This window comes from Thermothelomyces thermophilus, chromosome 1 (assembly GCF_000226095.1).
Source record: "Thermothelomyces thermophilus ATCC 42464 chromosome 1, complete sequence".
Classification (NCBI taxonomy): Eukaryota; Fungi; Ascomycota; class Sordariomycetes; order Sordariales; family Chaetomiaceae; genus Thermothelomyces; species Thermothelomyces thermophilus.
In genome coordinates this window covers 5,031,495-5,049,315 of record NC_016472.1, presented here as the reverse complement: position 1 = coordinate 5,049,315, position 17,821 = coordinate 5,031,495, and the positions used below count along the sequence as shown (strand labels likewise).

Below are 17,821 nucleotides of genomic sequence, written 5' to 3'. Positions count from 1 at the left end.
CCGACCCCTCACAATAAGCAATCTCAAAGAGCTTTCTGTCGTCCAATTGATTCGTTCCTTTTCAGAAAAAAAAGCAGCGCGTGCAGTCTGGTGAGAATTGACGACTTCAGATGTCACACAGACTACGAAGTACGAGGTACAATTCATCAGCCATTGCCAAGTCACGTCAAATTTGAGAACGAAAATAAAAAGGAAAGGGAGAAAGAAAAGAAGGGCAAAAATGAGAGAAGAAAAAAATGTTGTCTAAATTTAGTTGCGAATTACCCTTAATGATTATTTACTTAGTAGGCGTCACTGTTAGAAAACAATACCCTACTCAAAAGCACATGCGGACAGCGTCGACCTTGAAAGAAACAACGGTGTTTGCTACATTGCACTCACTCATCGTACTGTAGTGTGTAGTCTACTGACTGATAGAAACAAATACAGTACCAAATAACTACGGAGTTTGCAGGTCGGCTGCTGAGAAGTGAGAGGTGTCACCAGCGTAGCAACCTCTGGAACTCGTTTTCCGTTTCAGATTGTCGGGTGTCAAACCCTCCCCGAACACTGCCCATCGCAACTATGCAGCAGCCCGACACAAACTCGGCAAGGTGTTCTTTGCCTGTTGTAGATTGCAGGGAAGAGAAAATGGGTCAAAAACGGCAGGAGATCCCGACAGTGGTCGTGGATGCCTGCCTCAAAAGCTGGAACCAGAAGTTCCTGCCGTCTCTTGCATCTTGCGTCGCGGACGGACCCTCGTCGCCATAAACACGCTGCAGCTCGGTCGGGCCCGGCGCCCGTCTATTGGCTCCTGCAGAAGAACCCGTGGGGGGAAGAAGGGGAGACAGCTCAGATCCTGGGCAGCCCTTACTGTGTCGTTCCCTGTCATTCCAGTAATAGCTACTTAGCCTGAGGTGGCATAGTTACGAGTTAGCACGCAGTAGTGTAGTAGTAGCATGGTGGATGGACATACCTCGGTGCTTGAGTACACTGTACTCTAGTACATACATAATCCGCACCAAGTCGACTTTCGAAGCTCCGCACTGGGCAGGCGGGGGAGCCTACTCTACCTCCCAGACACCTCAGTCTCACCTTCCGCATCCACCGCACTAAACTCCGTACCTGCAGTTTGGCGCCGTCATTGTGCAGGCGAGTTGCAACGATGTTTTGTCCTGCGACCGTGTGTGATTCAAGCTTGGAAGTTTCTTGGTCAACCGGAGAGGTTGGCCCCGAACGACAGCGGCCAGCAGCCACACGTTAAACCTCTCTCCATTTTTCTGCAGTGGCTGAGGCTACACACTGCAGTGCTCTCAGTGCCGCGAACCCGAGGGGGTGGGGGTACGTCGTTTCCTTTTTGGAGGCTTTTTTTTCTCTTTTCTTTTCCTCTTTTTTTCTTGTAATCCTCTTTTCTTTTTTTTATGATGCATATGCTTTTTTTGGTCAAACCTTTGCATGCTGATTCCAAAAGCCAAGGGCCACATCCCCGTCTATACTTGGACTACACAGCGCGCATCGAGACGGGGGCCACGAAAGCCTAGTAAAGAGTGTTCTGTTGTTTCAGTCACAGATAACGGCAGCAGATCCAGGATTGTTTCATCCAAGCCACCAGACAGCAACTGCCGGCGCCGGGGATCTGTGATTCTCGCTTGCAGCGAAAGGTTTCAAGGGCGCACAGAATACTTTCTGGTCTTCATTTCCACAAATCACTGCGTTCCGAGATATCGTTCCTTGTATCGGTCCCGTTGGTTTCAAGCCCCTGTATTGTTCTAATCCTGCCTCTGCTCAATTCGGCACGTGCGCTGTGCGGATCGGTGTACGAAGCAACTACCTTACCTACATTGATGTAGTTAATGTACTTGCCCAAGTACGGATTTAATGGATATCGATTTCCCGCAGTGCCTCCATCCTTCACCTCTTCGCCCGCAGGGTTCATGCAACTTGCGGCCGGGGTTTGTGAGGGAGGGAAGCCGGGGTGTGCAGTTCTGAGGCAGAGCTTCTTAAGACTGGACATTGTGACTGGCTCACGGGTTGCAGATTCGCGAGTCTCTTTGGTTGGCCGCCGAGATGCATGCAGTGCTCTCTGCAGGTTCGCGGCCCTGCCGAGGAGGGTGCGGCCGCCCAAACAAAGCAATAGCGGCCGACCAGAGGAACTGGCCACAGCAGCAAACCGGCCACTCGGAATCACAAGGCCCGGGAGGGAGGCCTGCTTCCCGGTAGGCTGGGAGAGGGTTGGGATCAGGTTGTCAACGAGGCGGTGGTGGCATTCAAGCACTGCCGTTTCTGCCTTCGGGTGTGTATTGGGTCATTCAAGTCAACGGGCAGAGTTCCTCGGAATGTCGGAGGCACCGAAGTTCTGTCCGGAGGCGTCTGAACCGAAATAGTCACCGAGGCCTCCACGTTTCGCAAAGCTGGCGGCCGCCTAGCTACACGTCGCGAGGCTCGAATTCCATTGCGCAGTGGTCGAATATCCACAGGCCACCGGGTGAGGAAAGGCCAGATTGAACGAGCCTCAACTGGTCCTGTGCAGGTTGTGTACACCGTAATCATCACAACGTCCGCCGGCGCCGCTTCCTGGCCATGTCATGCAATGCCATGCCAAACCGTTGCTTTGGTGCCAGCGATCCTTCGTCCACCTCGAGTTTCCTCCGTGACTCGGTCCCGCCGCAATGAACGGCCCCCTTACTCCCTCCGACGTGTTGCCTTCAGGCTGTTCAGTCAACCCATCATCGACTATTAATTAGTCGAGAAACGAAGAGCTGAGTTGGGTCAGACTCTGTGTTCCCACGCTGCCGCGCCGTGTCTGTGCCATTCTCGGGTCTGATAGTACCCTTGGGTTGTGGCGACGAGGCTGTCGAATTCTGCAGGTTGTGCTACTTTTTACCATGGTGTGGTGGTAAGACGGAGCAGGACGGCAATGCACATATTCTGTCTCGCTGTCTCGGTCTTCGACACGTAATCCTTCGCACCCCCTAGATCCCATCAACGATCATTGCCCTTAGGGACAGGTTGCCGAAGCATTTGTCACCCCGGGCAGCCGATAAAGCGAAACAGCTTGACTCTTTTTATTTTTTTTCGACCCTTACATTATTCGAGGCTGGCTAAGTCCAGGTGGCTAGCTCTATCATTGCTCAGCCCAGTAATTGAAACATATCTGGCGGTGATTCCATCGAAAATGTGAAACTGCAAAAGCGACGCCGCAATTGCTGCTTCCAGCAATTGCACCTAAGTAGGTATTCTGACACTCTCCTTTCTCTTCCTCTCCTTTCTCTTCCTCTCGCGCTGTTCTTTAGAAGCGAACCCTCGGTTGAATGAGTCTATGAGACATACGATCGTAGAAAAGCAAGTGAAGGAGCTTCGCTTCTGTGTAACGGACATCTTTTCTCGTTTGAACTACTATACAACTGATGCAGTACGTTGTCTACGGACGCGTCCATCATGTAAGGCTAGATAAGATAAGGACCTGTGGATCTGGCAAACGGGCTGGCAAACGGAGGGTTCTTTGTTCCTATCCTCTACTTATACAGAGCCAACAGGGCCAGCCAATGTAGGAAGGAGACATTGCTCTTTTGAACTATTTATAACTTACCAACTTTCTTCCATCTATTAGAAACCATCTTCTATCAAATGGTAGTAGAAACTCTGCTCTAACCATCCAAAACCATTAGCACTAGATTTATTTCGCGTTAACGAATAGTTTAGTACTACTTTCGCGATAGTTACGTTTAGTTTCGGCGACTTAGTAACCGAACTAGGCAATTCTATTGTAACTACTACAAAATCTCTATTCCTAGCGACTTGGTAACCAAGGCAGTCTTCTATCCATTAACCCCATCTTCGTTTGAACCTGGCGACTTGGTAACCGGTGCCTAGGCAAATCCTATGTCAACCCTAGGATCCTTTCCCACAGAGGATCTTCCTAGACCTTCTTATACTTCAAACCCTCCTTCTAAGAAACTATCCTGACAAGAACTATCTGACTACGCTAAGAGTGTCCTATAGAGGCACGATAAGATGCCTTGTATACCGTAGGCGCAAGCGTTAGATCCTAAAAACTAACTATAAGAAGATGCTCTTCCTCTACAGAAGCTAGAATCGCCACTTGGATTTACTAACGACTACGAGCTATATTAAGCTAAACCTGATAATTTTGGCGCTAACAAGGAAACGATAAGCTGGCTAAATAGCAAGATAGATCTTTGATTTAACTAGTTAAAGGAACGAACCGACCGCTTTTCTAACAAGACTAAAGGGGCTATCTACAAACTGTTATAATAGCTTGAAAAAAGTATCGTCAAGATAGATCGTAGCTTCGTAAACCACCTAAAGGGAGTCGAAGATCGACTTTACGGTTGCCTAGAGAAGGACGTACTAGTGTGACGAACCCAACTCAGACTGCTTCTAAAAGGGTCCAGACGGAGGTGGGTTGAGCGGGACAAGCAGGCAGGTCGTCTGAGGGATTCGGTGAAGCCAAAGGGTTCACAACAACACTTAGAGTTGTCTCTCACAGTAATCAACAATGCTTGGTATGAGTACTGTGATTGTGATTGTTACCACTGGTGAACTCCCAGAGTCCACTATAACGAGTGACTATCTACATGTTTATATAATCCTAGTGATCACTCCTGATCACGGTGATCGTAAGTGATCGCATGGTGGTGATTACCCTGATCGCTGGTGAGCGTAGTGATTACTGTACTTCCTATGTTGTAATTGGTCCTTCCGTTCCTTTGGCTTGATTGGCCCGTCTGTGCCGGTGGCCTAGGCGGCATCTGTATGTATATTTCTGTGATACGATGCCCTCCCTCTGAGGCTTTCGACCCAAAAGCCCTCTTTTTAGGCCGTCTCAAATAGTGCTAATATCCCTCGCGTTACTTATATGTGTTTTTCTCCCTAGTCCTCGTTGCCCTTCGTGCTATCAATTATACCGTCTAACGTGTATAGATCCCTAGCGTCTATTCGTTGTAAGCGTTTAGCTTAGTTTATTTCCAATTACAGGTTCGTAGTAATGGCGTATTCCTATTATATAGAGTATAACCGAGTATATAAGATGATTAAAAAATCTTGTCGCTACAAGGCTTGCGTACGTTAGGGTTATGCTTACGATAGTTCTAGTATTCTAGTTTCTTCTTATAAGTTCCTATTTTCTTACGAGGGTATATCTCTAATCGCAATATAGTAGATCGTATTATATACGAGCAATATCATTTGAAGGCTGAAGAGAAAGAGGCCGAAGCCTTGCTACGGGAATATCAACGCAAAGCTTCTGAGGCGTTGGCCCGTCTGACTCGGGTTCGTAAACAACGAGAGTTCCTGGTAGAGAAGGGGGCAGACATGGTTACACGGGGTTTGTCGAATCTAGACGAATTGGAGGCGGTAGAACAGCAGGAATCGGGGGCCGTTATGTAACTTAACGGTGGCGTCGACGTTATTGACTAGGGCGCTGTTTTCGGTTCTGTCCTAGGTTTGCCTTTGGCCGATCCGGGTTCTGCCGATGGAACTGTTCTAGTTTCTTAAGACAATTTAAATTCTTGACTAGTTCCTATAAGTTGTCTTCTAGTCCAAAATCAAGCTATTTGACTAGGTATTATAGTTCCCCGTTAATAATACGTGAATCTAGAATTTCTTTGATGTCCTATTCTTCCTCTTTGTCCTTTGCTTGGATGTACGTAGCAACCTTAGCGTTCTTTGGTGCTAGTTTAAGAAGTGAAATATAAAAAATATCTATCCGTAGTCGTATAGATGACAGTAACGATAGTTAATAGTTAGATATCGAGATTCGTTCCTTAATAACGAAGGGTCCGACCTTCTTAAAGTCTAGCTTCGTGCTTAGTCATTTGGTTTACAAGTTTTGTGCAATTAGGTAGACTTTGTCTCCCCTCTCTAGGTAAGGTCCCTCGAGCCTATGTTTGTCGTAGTAGTTCTTTATTCTAGTTTTAACAAACTCGAGTTCCTTTTTAAGCTTTTTATATAGTATGTGTATCTGTTCTACTTTGACTGCTGCTCTTGGCACTATGACCTTTAGTCCTTGCCTAAGGTCTGCTTTATATCTGTAGTTCGCGAAGAACGGTGTGACTTTAGTCGTTTCTGTCGGCGTCGTGTTATAGGCGAGTTGTGCTATTAGTAATAGCATGACCTAGTCGTCTTGCTAGTAATTGACATAAGAGCAGAGGTATTGCTTAATAACTTGGTTTAGTCGCTCCGTTTGTCTGTCGGTCTGCGGGTAGTATGCTATTGATAGCTTGCTATTAACGCCCAATCGTTACATTAACGCTTGCCAGAATTTCGATGCGAACTTGGTATCTCTATTGGTAATCTATTCTTGCGGCCAAGCATATACTGATGTAACTTGCCGATAGATTACGTCTGCTAGTTATTTAGCTATCTATGACTCCTTGTAGGGAAAGAAGTATGCCTATTTAGTCAGGCAATCTACCATAGTAAGAATACTATCGTAGGTTACTCCTATGGCTATGTCCTTAGATTCCGGTAGCTTCGTAATAAAGTCTATCGTAACTAAACTTTATGGTTTGTCAGCTATTAGTAGTGGCTGAAGTAGCCCGTATAGCTTATATTATACTGTTTTGCTTCGATTATAGATATCGTAGTTCCGTACGATTTCCTTAACTCGTGCCGTTAACTGTGGAAAGTCGTAGTGTTTCTTGACTTGTGCGACAGTCTTTGTAACTCCTTTATATCCTCCGAGTTTCGACTCGTAGAGTTCTCGAATCATTCGTAGCTGTTGATCTTTGTCATGGATGTACGCTTTGCCTCGGTACCAGAGTTTCCCATCTCTTTCTTCCACTCCGTCAGGTACCACTAGTCCGGGTGTTACTTAATACTATACCTCGTTGATCCTTTCCTCTCGAAAGATTGCGTAGTATTCTAGGAACGAGTCAAGTGGATCATCTTCTATAGGTGTCTACGTTTCGTGATATAGCGTTCCGTCTGTCCGTTCCTTGAATAGCGGTGGTGTCGTTCCCGTTCGTCCTTCCGTATGATCTGTTCGTCGGCTTAAGATGTCCGCTCGTACGTTCTCTTTGCCCTTCTTGTAGCGGATCTCGAAGTTGAATTCCGCGAGGAATTCTGCCTATCGTATTTGTCGTCCGTTAAGTTCCTTCGTCATTGTAAAGTATCGTAAATTCTTATAATCTATATATACTTATACTAGTTCAATTGTACTACTAAGGTATGGTCGCTATTCCTTAAAAGCTTCGATAATCGTAAGTAGTTCCTTGTCGTAGATTAGATAATTGAGATGTAGTCTGTCGAGCTTCTTTAAAAAGAAGGCTATAGGATGTAGCTTCCCTTGTTTGTCTCGTTATCCTAATTGTCCTCCGATGGCGTAGTCTGAAGCGTCCGTTTCCACCTCGAATGGCTTCTTAGGGTCTGGCAGTACTAGTACTAGATCTTTAGTAATGGTGTTACGGATCTGCGTGAATACTTGCTCGTGTCGCTCTTCCTATTGGAATTTAGCATTCTTCTTGGTGAGTTCGTGCAAAGGTCGTGCGATCGCTCCAAAGTTCCTGATGAACATTCGGTAGAAGTTCGCAAATCCGATGAAGCTTCGTACTTCTATGACTAACGTCGGTTGTAGCCAATTCTTAATAGCTTTAACCTTTAAAGGTTCTATCCGGATTTGTCCTAGGGATATTTTGTATCCTAAAAAGACTATCTTCCTAATATAGAATTCGCTCTTTTCCTTGTTGACTGATAGCTTGTGCGTATGTAGCGCGTCTAGCACTACTTTCACGTACTTCCGGTGTTTGTCTATTGTCTTAGAGAAGATAAGTATGTCGTCGAGATAATATACCGTAAATTTGTCGAGAAAGGGTCAGATAGCTTGATTAATCAGGGCTTAGAACGTTGCCGGCGTGTTCGTAAGTCCGAATGGCATGACGAGGTATTTATAATGGCTATAGGGTGTCCTAAAGGCCGTTTTCTACTCGTCGCCTTCTTTGATCCGTATATAGTTATAGGCCGATGGCAAGTCAAGACGCGTAAAATATTGGGCTCCTGCTAACTAATCTCGGAGCTATGAGATCAGCGGTAATAGGTATCGGTTTTTCACGGTCTGTTCATTAAGTTACTGATAGTCGACATATAACCGTAGCTTTCTGTCTTTCTTTGGTATAAATAGGATTAGGTAGCCTACTAGCGATGTCGACAGGCGGATATATCCTCTTCGAAGGTTCTCCTCCAAATATCGCTTAAGTTCTTCGTTCTGCGTCTGGCTCGTGTAGTAAATCTTAAAGAACTTTAGTCGTGCTCCTTCCTTAAGCTTGATCTTGTAATCCTATAGGCCGTGTTCTAGTAATCCTTCTAGATGCTTTGGTTCGAATGCTAGGTGTCCCTCGTACTCCTCCGGTACTTCCCTAATCTTGTCTCGTCTCTCGGTTTTCTGGTAGTATACGAACTTGGTTCCGTCTATAGCAATACTAGCGATTTCTCCTATCTTAACCTACTACTCTAATTACAGTGCTTCGCATTTGTCAACGGAGAGAACAGCTATCGGCGATTCAGCTCGTTCCTCCTATCATGATATCGATGTCGTTATGCCGCCTCTTCTAGAGTCCGTAGTGGTCTGTCTGCCACTGTCCGTCTCTTGCGGTAGATCTGTAGGATATGCCTTTCCTTAAGCATCGTCTGCTCGCGATCCTTACGCGCTCCCTATCTCGCTAGTCAAATATAACTCCGTTTAGGGTCGTAGGTGGCTACCATTCTTCTAGCTAATGTCCGGGTCGTAGTCTTCATACCATAGTAACCCTAATATTATATCTTTATCATTACCTATATCTACGATGCTAAATATGACTACTATAGTCTTCCCTACTATAGTAATGTCGATCGGTTTAGTCTCCCTACATACCTATTACGTCGGAAATGGCCCTTTGACTATGCTATGCTTCTGCTTCATTCTCTAGGGTATCTATAGCTAATTTACAAGTGTCGGCGAAATCAGATTTATCTCTGCTTTACTATCTACTAGTACGAGCATTTCGTGCTGTTTCCACTATGCTGTTATCTATAGCCGCTTGTCTTACCGCCGTCGTCTAAAGATTGCGGCGATTTCCTATATTTCTGCCGGGAGGTCTCGGTGTAGTAGTCTCTTACGCCAGTTCCTCCTATACTGCGCTACCACTCGCCGCTGCGCAGGCGTTAATGGTTTCCGGGCCCCTCGAAGGGCCCTGACCCGTTTCCTAGGTCAGTGCTGACCTCTTCGGTTGTTCAGCTAATAGTGGCTTTATCGATTATACTCATTTCTATAAGCTATTAAGTGCTTGCGGCTTCCTACTATTAGGTCCGTTCTGCTTTCCGTTGTACGTGCCATAGCTTTGTCTAAAGCTCCCGAATTTGTAATTTCTTTTCTTCCATGTAATAAAGGTAATCGTTACTCTAGCACGAGTCCTATATATCTTGTCCGGTTCTGTAGTACCTAGGCCAGGCTCGTTTTAAAACTACCGTAATGCTTTCTAGATCGCGGGCTTCGATCTTCTAGAGCAATTCGGCTACTCTGTTTCCTACATCGTAGACCCATTCTACAGGGCATAAGCCTCTATCCCTACTTTCCTATCGGGTCGGCTAGTAATTGTTTTCGAATTTGTCGTAGAAGTAATATTGGCATTCGTATACCACACACTAGAACCAGGGCACTTGCGTATATGCCTCATGTCGAGGGTACAGCCGTATAGCGTTGCCTAGGAGGTATTGGAATTCTTTCCCGAATCCTTCCCATTGTACGTAGACCGTAGATACTCTAGTGCTGACATAGGAGTGTTTCTTCTAGTAGCTTTCCTACATACGCTCGTCCTTTCCGTGGTTCGCGCGTATAAACTAGTATTCTAGGTTCCGTATGTCATTACTAAGTTATTAGCTATCAAGATACTCGGTGTAGTTATCAGGCCTATTATATATCACAGGCTATTCTCCTTTAATGGTTTCTACGATACGTTAGAGTTCCCTCATTTCGTCCCTTATTCTATCGCTTTGTTAGGCGAGTCGAATCAAGCGCCTGTCCCGTTCGCGTAGTTCCGTGTTAAGCCGAAAAACTTCGTTACGGTACTATTTGATTCGTTCCTAGAGGAATAGAACATTAGGTCCGGGTCTTTCGATTCCTTGGGTGTCGGTTGTCTACGATCCATCCCGCCTCTACGTGACCGTGAAACCCTACTGCCTCAAGGCTGGGAGAATCGAAACTGGCGGTGTATATTCTCCTGCCATGTCCTATTTAGCAAGACCTGTCTCTGGGTTTATAGTGACTAGTTCGGAGTACGGTACTTGTTCGTCTTTACCGTCGCCATCGTGTCCGAGACTGTCTATGTCACTGTCCTTGTCTTCGTAGCTCGTGGCTGCTACTTCGGTGACGTTCTTGGTGGTTTCGTCGATATCCGCGATTTCTTTTCCAGGGACTGGCTTCCATTCTTTCTTCGGGCTCCGGCATTCTCGCTTATAGTGCCCTTTCTTTCTACAATTATAGTAGGTAACATTAGACTTATCTTTGGTCATCTTCTTCCGGTCCTGCTTCTACACTATATCTATATCTATAGCTCCGGGGTGTATCCTGTATAAGGTATTAACGTACGCTCGCTTTTTCTTGTCGTTGGCCTTAACTGTAGTTCCGTTCATTTGACCTCGTTTCTACTACTCTTATACGTAGAGTCGATCATCGATTCTGATAGCCTGTACGATATATTTATCTAAAGTCTTAGGCCGATCGTACTTGTATAGCTTGTCCTTAACCTTTTCCTTTAGGCCATTATAAAACAATTATATCAATGCCTCATCATTAAGCTGAGACTTGAGCATGTCCTATCTGAACTATACGGTGTAGGAGGCTACTGACTTGGTCTGTTAGAGATTGGCGAGTCTTTCTTATATATAAATCTTCTCGTCTTTATCGCCGAAAACCTTTCGAAGCTCTTCTTCGAAACGGTTATAAGATCGGAAGACTGCCTATATAAACGCGTCTTGGTCATCTTCGTCTTCCTTAGTGAGATAGTCGTTCTACGTAGGCTCGAACTATTTAAGTGCCTTACCCTCTAGTCTTATAGCTACGTAGAGGACTTTGGCTTTATCGTCCGGAAACTTGTCGTTATTGAGCCGGAAGTAGGATCGGAGGTTTGTCAAGAATCCTACGAGATCCTCCTTAATTCCTCTATATTTACTAGGTGGTTCGATCTTAATGTAGCTCGCCTTGGCGGTCTCGAGCGCTTCGATTTTGGCGTAGGCCTCGTTGACTAACTTCTGCGAGTACTTTTCGCGATTCTCGAGTTCCTTAATTCGAGCTTAAGCAGCCTTGTCTCTCTGGTCCAACTCCTAGATCCGCTGCTAGAGTTGACCAAGCTGAGCGAGCAGCTATTCGGCCGTGACGTCGGTAGCCATGTCGATATCGAGGTCGAAGTCTCCTCCGTTCTAAACCATGACAGAACAAAGGGAGTGGTAATAACGTGTGACGAACCTAACTCAGACTGCTTCTGAAAGGGTCCAGACGGAGGTGGGTTGAGCGGGACAAGCAGGCAGGTCGTCTAAGGGATTCGGTGAAGCCAAAGGGTTCATAACAACACTTAGAGTTGTCTCTCACAGTAATTAACAATGCTCGGTATGAGTACTGTGATTGTGATTGTTACCATTGGTGAACTCCCAGAGTCCACCATAACGAGTGACTATCTATATGTTTATATAATCCTAGTGATCACTCCTGATCACGGTGATCGTAAGTGATCGCATGGTGGTGATCACCCTGATCGCTGGTGAGCGTAGTGATCACTGTACTTCCCATGTTGTAATTGGTCCTTCTGTTCCTTCGGCTTGATTGGCCCGTCTGTGCCGGTGGCCCAGGCGGCATCTGCATGCATATTTCCGTGACAACTAGTAATGATAGAACCGATGTTTGATCGAATCGAGGATCTGGAAACATATATATCATAGTATAGAGACGTGCTCGGCCGAATGGCAACTTAGATAAAGGAAATAATTGGCATAATACGTGGTTAAGATAGCAAAAACGATAATTAATTGCCTAGTCGTTAGCAATCTTCCTTCGACCCTACTAGACTTAGCACTATTATAGAAGAAGTATAATAAGTTAATAATCTTATAGAAGATATATAACGTAATAGTAGTACTTTTCCTATACCGCCTAAGGACATTGGTATTGGCTATCATTACAATCTTGGCCGCCCCGAACGTATATAGTCTTTATATAAAGTTCTACACTTTGTAACTAGCGGCAGTAGAGGCAGAGAACCCGGTTCCTTGAGCTCTGATGATGGCGACGACGAGCCATCTAACCGTCACTAACCTTTAGGTAACTAGAATCTAGGACGCCATCACGGCGCTCTGTACCCTAGCAACGGTAGCAGCGGCAACGGTGGCGGTAATAACGGCGACAATAGCAATAGACGTCGTAGACACGAGTCTACGTACGATACTACTATAAGTATATAGAGCCGCTTAGACTTCAAGATCAAGAAAACGATATTAGCTAGTTCGATCCTTCTTTCCCTAACCTATGTTCTTTAGGCATTATTAACGACGGTAAGAATCTAGTATTTACCGATGTCTACTACTTTGCTGACCGTATTAAAACCTTCCTAGAAAGCGACCTTAATAGCAGCGTTAAGACATAGATTCTATCCTTCTTTTAAACTCTTCTTGGCGGTCTAACTATCATTTAGTAGACTAACAAGTTAAACGGCTCTATATATAGATAATTATACGAACTAGGTCTTCGAGCTATTATAGATCGACTATAGGAATGCTTTATACCTAACGCTATAACTGCCACTTACAAATTTAACGAAGCCTACCTACATTTAAAGGACATTACGAAGGACGAGCAAGCGCTTAGTTTCTTCGTTTAGAAGATGCTTTGTTAGGCGCGCTTAATACGTATACTTAACGAATGTAACGATAACTAGCAAGGAGTTATAGTTTAAGTCTAATTAGCTATAGACCTCTACGTCAAGTAGTATTTAGATCCTCCCTAGCGATACTCCTCACTTGGCACATATATATAGTATATTAAGCAGTCTCGATCTATTGTTCTAGCGGCTACTCTTGACCACTACCTATATCTATAGAAAAGGTTATCTACAGATAGTAAATTAGAGTCTCCTAGGGCTAAAGACAGGGGCTTGTACAAGCCTATACGCTATAATGCTAATTAATCTTAACAATTTGGCTATAGATATGATAAGTCTCCTAAATACGACTAGCGTGACCACAGATTTAATCGTAATCGCTAGTTTGATCGTGATCGCGGATTTGACCGTAACCATAACCAGGATCGCCACGATTAGAATCACTATAAGCCGGGTAATTATAGCTAAAAGCAGGTCAGATTTGGCAAGGATAACCGCTAGCAAAAGAAATATCGCGACTATGCTAACTTTACTAAAGAAGCTAGCGATAGCTCTAAGCCGGATCAATCTGACACGTAATTAGCCAAAAGCGTCCCTAAATCTAGATCTAAATCTTTAGGTAGCGACACTAGTATTACGTACCTCGTTCTAGACTCGTAACTTACTTGCTATAAGTGCTATAAATCCTTTAGCTCGTATATCGAACTACGTACTTACGCTAAGCGATGCTATAGAACTAGTCCTTTTCCTTCTATCTATAACTACAAAGCTAATCTTACGGACTTGGCTTGCCGTACCTGTAGTTTCTATAATACCACTCTAGAAACGCGAAACGCTCTCTTCCGGCATTTAAAGATCTATAAAAACGCTAAATCTAGTAACATTCGCTGCCTAGTAGAGACTCCTAGTAGGCCGTCAGATCTACCCTCTTTGCCGCCAGAAAACGCGTACCAAGCTATAGACACGCTAACTACAGACAATGCGGCAAAAGCGTACTAGGTCAGGGACGTACCGCCTAGGTATATGCCTGACCGCTACGGTTTACCGCTAGGATATACTTATCTACGCGTTAGGGTACACTGCGAACCTATAGATCGCGAAGTAGTAGAAGTGTGCCTAGATCTTAGCGCTAGCTGCTCCCTAATTAACTATACTTTCCTATAGCGATTAAACTACTAAATTGAACGACGTAAGGGCAGAGTCAAAGGCGTAGGAAACGCTATATTAAGCCTTAACAAATAGGCATCTTTCGATATCTACTTACCAGGTATAGAAAACGGTACTCCTACCCTGGCTAAGTTTACCTATATAGCGTAAGTTATCGACTCTTTAATACCGAATCTTCTAATAGGTAACGAATTCCTAGATTCATATAACGTAAATATTAACTACCATCGTAAGGAAGTCAAATTATAGCTATTTAACTTCTATCTTCCTTTTTCCGTATATATATACTCTATACCTTACGTACGGAAGGTCAAAACCACTTACGAAATCACTCTCCTGCCTAACTAATAGGCGATAGTGCCCGTCGAGTACAAGCCTCTTCCGACAGGTCATGCCTTTATATTTAACTTAGCTTACGCTACTATTTATAACTTCATTATGGATACAAAGACCCTAAAAGTGGTACCTGTTGAAAATACTATACAGGGAACGCTATATATCCTAAAAAGGCACCCTATCAGAAGGATCGAAGAAATAGAAGATAATAGCTACTTTGCCTATTTATAGAATACTACTTTCTATATAGTAACGATCGCTACTACCATCTTAATAACGGCTACACCTACTATAACAATAGACATTAACCCTATAAAACTTACCAATTAGTACGACGTTATACCAGTTAACGCTTTCTTTGATTTAAACCGCTATTTAGGCGCAATCCTATGACGAACCCAACTCAGACTTCTTCTAAAAGGGTTCAGACGAAGGTAGATTAAGAAGGACAAGCAGGCAGGTCGTCTAAGGGATTCGGTAAAGCCAAAGGGTTTATAACAACACTAGAGTTGTCTCTCACAGTAGTTAACGATACTTAGTATAAGTACTGTAATTATAAGTTACTATCACTAGTGAACTCTTAGAGTCCACCGTAACGAGTGACTATCTATATATATATATAATCCTAGGATCACTAGTAGTCGTAGTGATCCTCTATACTAGCTTACCTGGCTTATGTCGTGAGCTAGTGATCCTCTGCTGGGATCATTTCTTGCCAAGTGTGATCCTGTCCTGATTAGTCTATCATTCCTTCGGCTTGATTGGCCTGTTCGTGCTAGTGGCTTAGGTCGGCATCTGCATGTATATTTCTGTGACAAATCCTCGAAGGCAGTTACATCCTTACGAAGCTACCTATAACCATAGCCTTATTTACAGCCTCTAACGATGTAAATTCGGACACTCCTATTAGCGACTTTGTCTTCTAACTTGCCTAGTAATCTTAACCTTTTCCACCGTAAGATATTTCGCCAGAAGCGATCCTAGGAGCTGATGACATGGAACGTAAGCTATACGTGCCTAAAAAGCATTCTACACTAGGATTAAAGATACCTAGCTCTCTGCCTAAGATCGTTACTAACAATGGCATCTACATCTACGTAGGCAATCTAGTACTAGCGTAGAAGTTCGCCGACTTAGTTAACAGATTTCTATAACTCTAGAACGACGCTAGTCTGATCGATATACTATAGAACGAATAGATGAAAGTGCTACTTGTGGAAAAGTGGTAACACTAGAAAGTACGCTCCCATACGTACCCGTTAAGCCAGAGGGACAGGGAAGTCCTAGACAAAACTTTCGACGCCCTCTATTAATAGGGCAAACTACGGTTCGCAAAAGACGCTACTCCTTTCGCCTATTCTGTTTTTGTAGTCTGGCGTACCGTCAAGGGTATTACCAAGGGTTATATCGTTATCGATCTACGTAGTCTAAACAAGGTTATAGTTCCTAATAACTACCTACTGCTACTATAGTCCGAGATTATCGTAGCCCTATATAGAAAGAAGTTTATTATAGTAATCGACATTACGTCGTTTTTCTATTAGTTTAGTATATATCCTTTACATCGTAATAGGTTTACGCTTATTAGTCCCTATAGTTTAGAATAGCCGACTATAACGCTTATAGATTACCGTAATTTGCCTATATACGTATAACGGTTTATGGATTAGCTATTATAACCGTATTCCTCCTATTATCACGCGTTTATCGACGATATTATTATTTTCTTAGATATAGCCAAGGATCATGTATAACACTTAAAGACGATCTTTAGCCTGTTCTAGAAGAAGAATATCGCTATCTTGCCTACCAAATCATATATCGGCTACCTAAATATAGAACTACTTGGCTTCTATGTAGACAGTCCTGGCCTTACTAATACGGATTAGCGTGTTAAAGCGTTTAAGCAGTTGTCCTTTCTACGTACGTTAAAAGCGCTAGAATAGTACTTAGGTACTACTAGTTTCCTTTGACACTTAATTTTATACTATACAAAGATCGCTAAGCCGCTCTAGAAACGTAAGACTAACTTGCTTATATGTAGCCGTAAGTCTAGCGAACTAGAAGTTAGCAACCGTACCTAGAGGATAGGCTACTATAGCTATACTTCCTTTAAGCTAACTAAACAGGAAGAAGCGTCCTTTATAGCCCTATAAGAGGCTATATATTATAAGAACCTGACTATCCTCTACCACTTTAATCCTAATAAGCAGCTATATATTTAACTTAATAGCTATTTAGAACATGGATTTAGCGTTATAGTCTTCTACACTTATAACAGATATAACTAGCGCCTAGGCAACCTTATCCTAGCTAACCAAGTACTACTAGTAATGTTCTTAAGCCGCCCATTGACAAAGGCTAAGATACAATATAGACCCTCTAAATAGGAAGTTGCTTATCTAGTGTAGGCAATTCGCAAATTGTGTACGATAGTCTATTCGGCGCGTATACTAGTCATCGTTCTGACTAACCATGCTACTATACGCGGTATTATAGAACAAACTAACCTAGATATAAGTTTAACCGACCATGCTAACCATCGTCTAATTAACGCGTCTATCTACCTATCGTAGTATAACCTTAAAGTCTACTACCTACCCGGAAGACTTAACTTTGTACCGGACGCCTTGAGCAGATTAAGTGCCTTAGGGGATCCTGAACCTTCCAAACGACTAGATAGATTAGCCGTACTTGACGACGTTTAGTTCGCTTTCGCCGAGGCACGGATAGATCCTAAACTCAAGGCAAAGTTCGTTAACGGCTATAAGGCTAATGCCAAGTATACCCCTATCATTAAGGATCTTATTAAAAACAAGCACACGGATAGGACTATTGACGATAAGGGTATCGCCGTTTTCTCGCGCTATAGGCTACCGTTTATCCTAATTGACAAGCTCCTCTACTATATTCGCCTAGACAATATACGCGCGCTATACGTACCTTCGAGCCTTATATAATAGATCCTAAGCTTAGCCTACGATGAGAAGTATCACTTTGGAACTAATAAGATGATATATAACCTATATAGTATTACGATCGACAGGAAAACTAGGTATATATAGGATTATATAAAGTACTACCTTATCTATTAAGTTAACGCTACCGATCGTAACCTTCCTATAGGTAACTACTAGCCAATCTGTCCATTAGACATACTACCTATATAGGTAATCGCTATTAATTTTATAGTAACGTTACTATTAGTTCCTTCGGCTAGAACCCCCTAGCATTTAGATAGGTACGATAAGTTCGATTCGATAATAATAGTATCCTATAAGTCGTCTAAATGAACGCTCCTTATACCTAGCTACTCTAGCTATACCACTATAGACTAGGGCTATATATTAATACAACAACTGCTCCTATCTAACTAAGGAGTACTAACCGCTATTATATCTAACTACGACTACAAATTTATATCTAAGCTATAGACTAGTATATAAAAAGCGCTAGACACGAAGCTATTAATAACT

The 17,821-nt window shown here is 43.5% G+C and overlaps 1 protein-coding gene across 1 annotated transcript; it reads right to left on the bottom strand.

The window, feature by feature from the left end:
- Positions 1-635: 635 nt before the first annotated feature.
- Positions 636-10,605, bottom strand: MYCTH_2123212 (uncharacterized protein; the record flags this gene model as incomplete). The annotated part of the gene is made up of 3 exons (XM_003659530.1): positions 636-793; positions 10,272-10,444; positions 10,562-10,605. The coding sequence occupies 3 exons, from the start codon at positions 10,603-10,605 to the stop codon at positions 636-638; spliced, it is 375 nt and encodes a 124-aa protein (XP_003659578.1).
- Between the last annotated feature and the right edge of the window lie 7,216 nt (positions 10,606-17,821).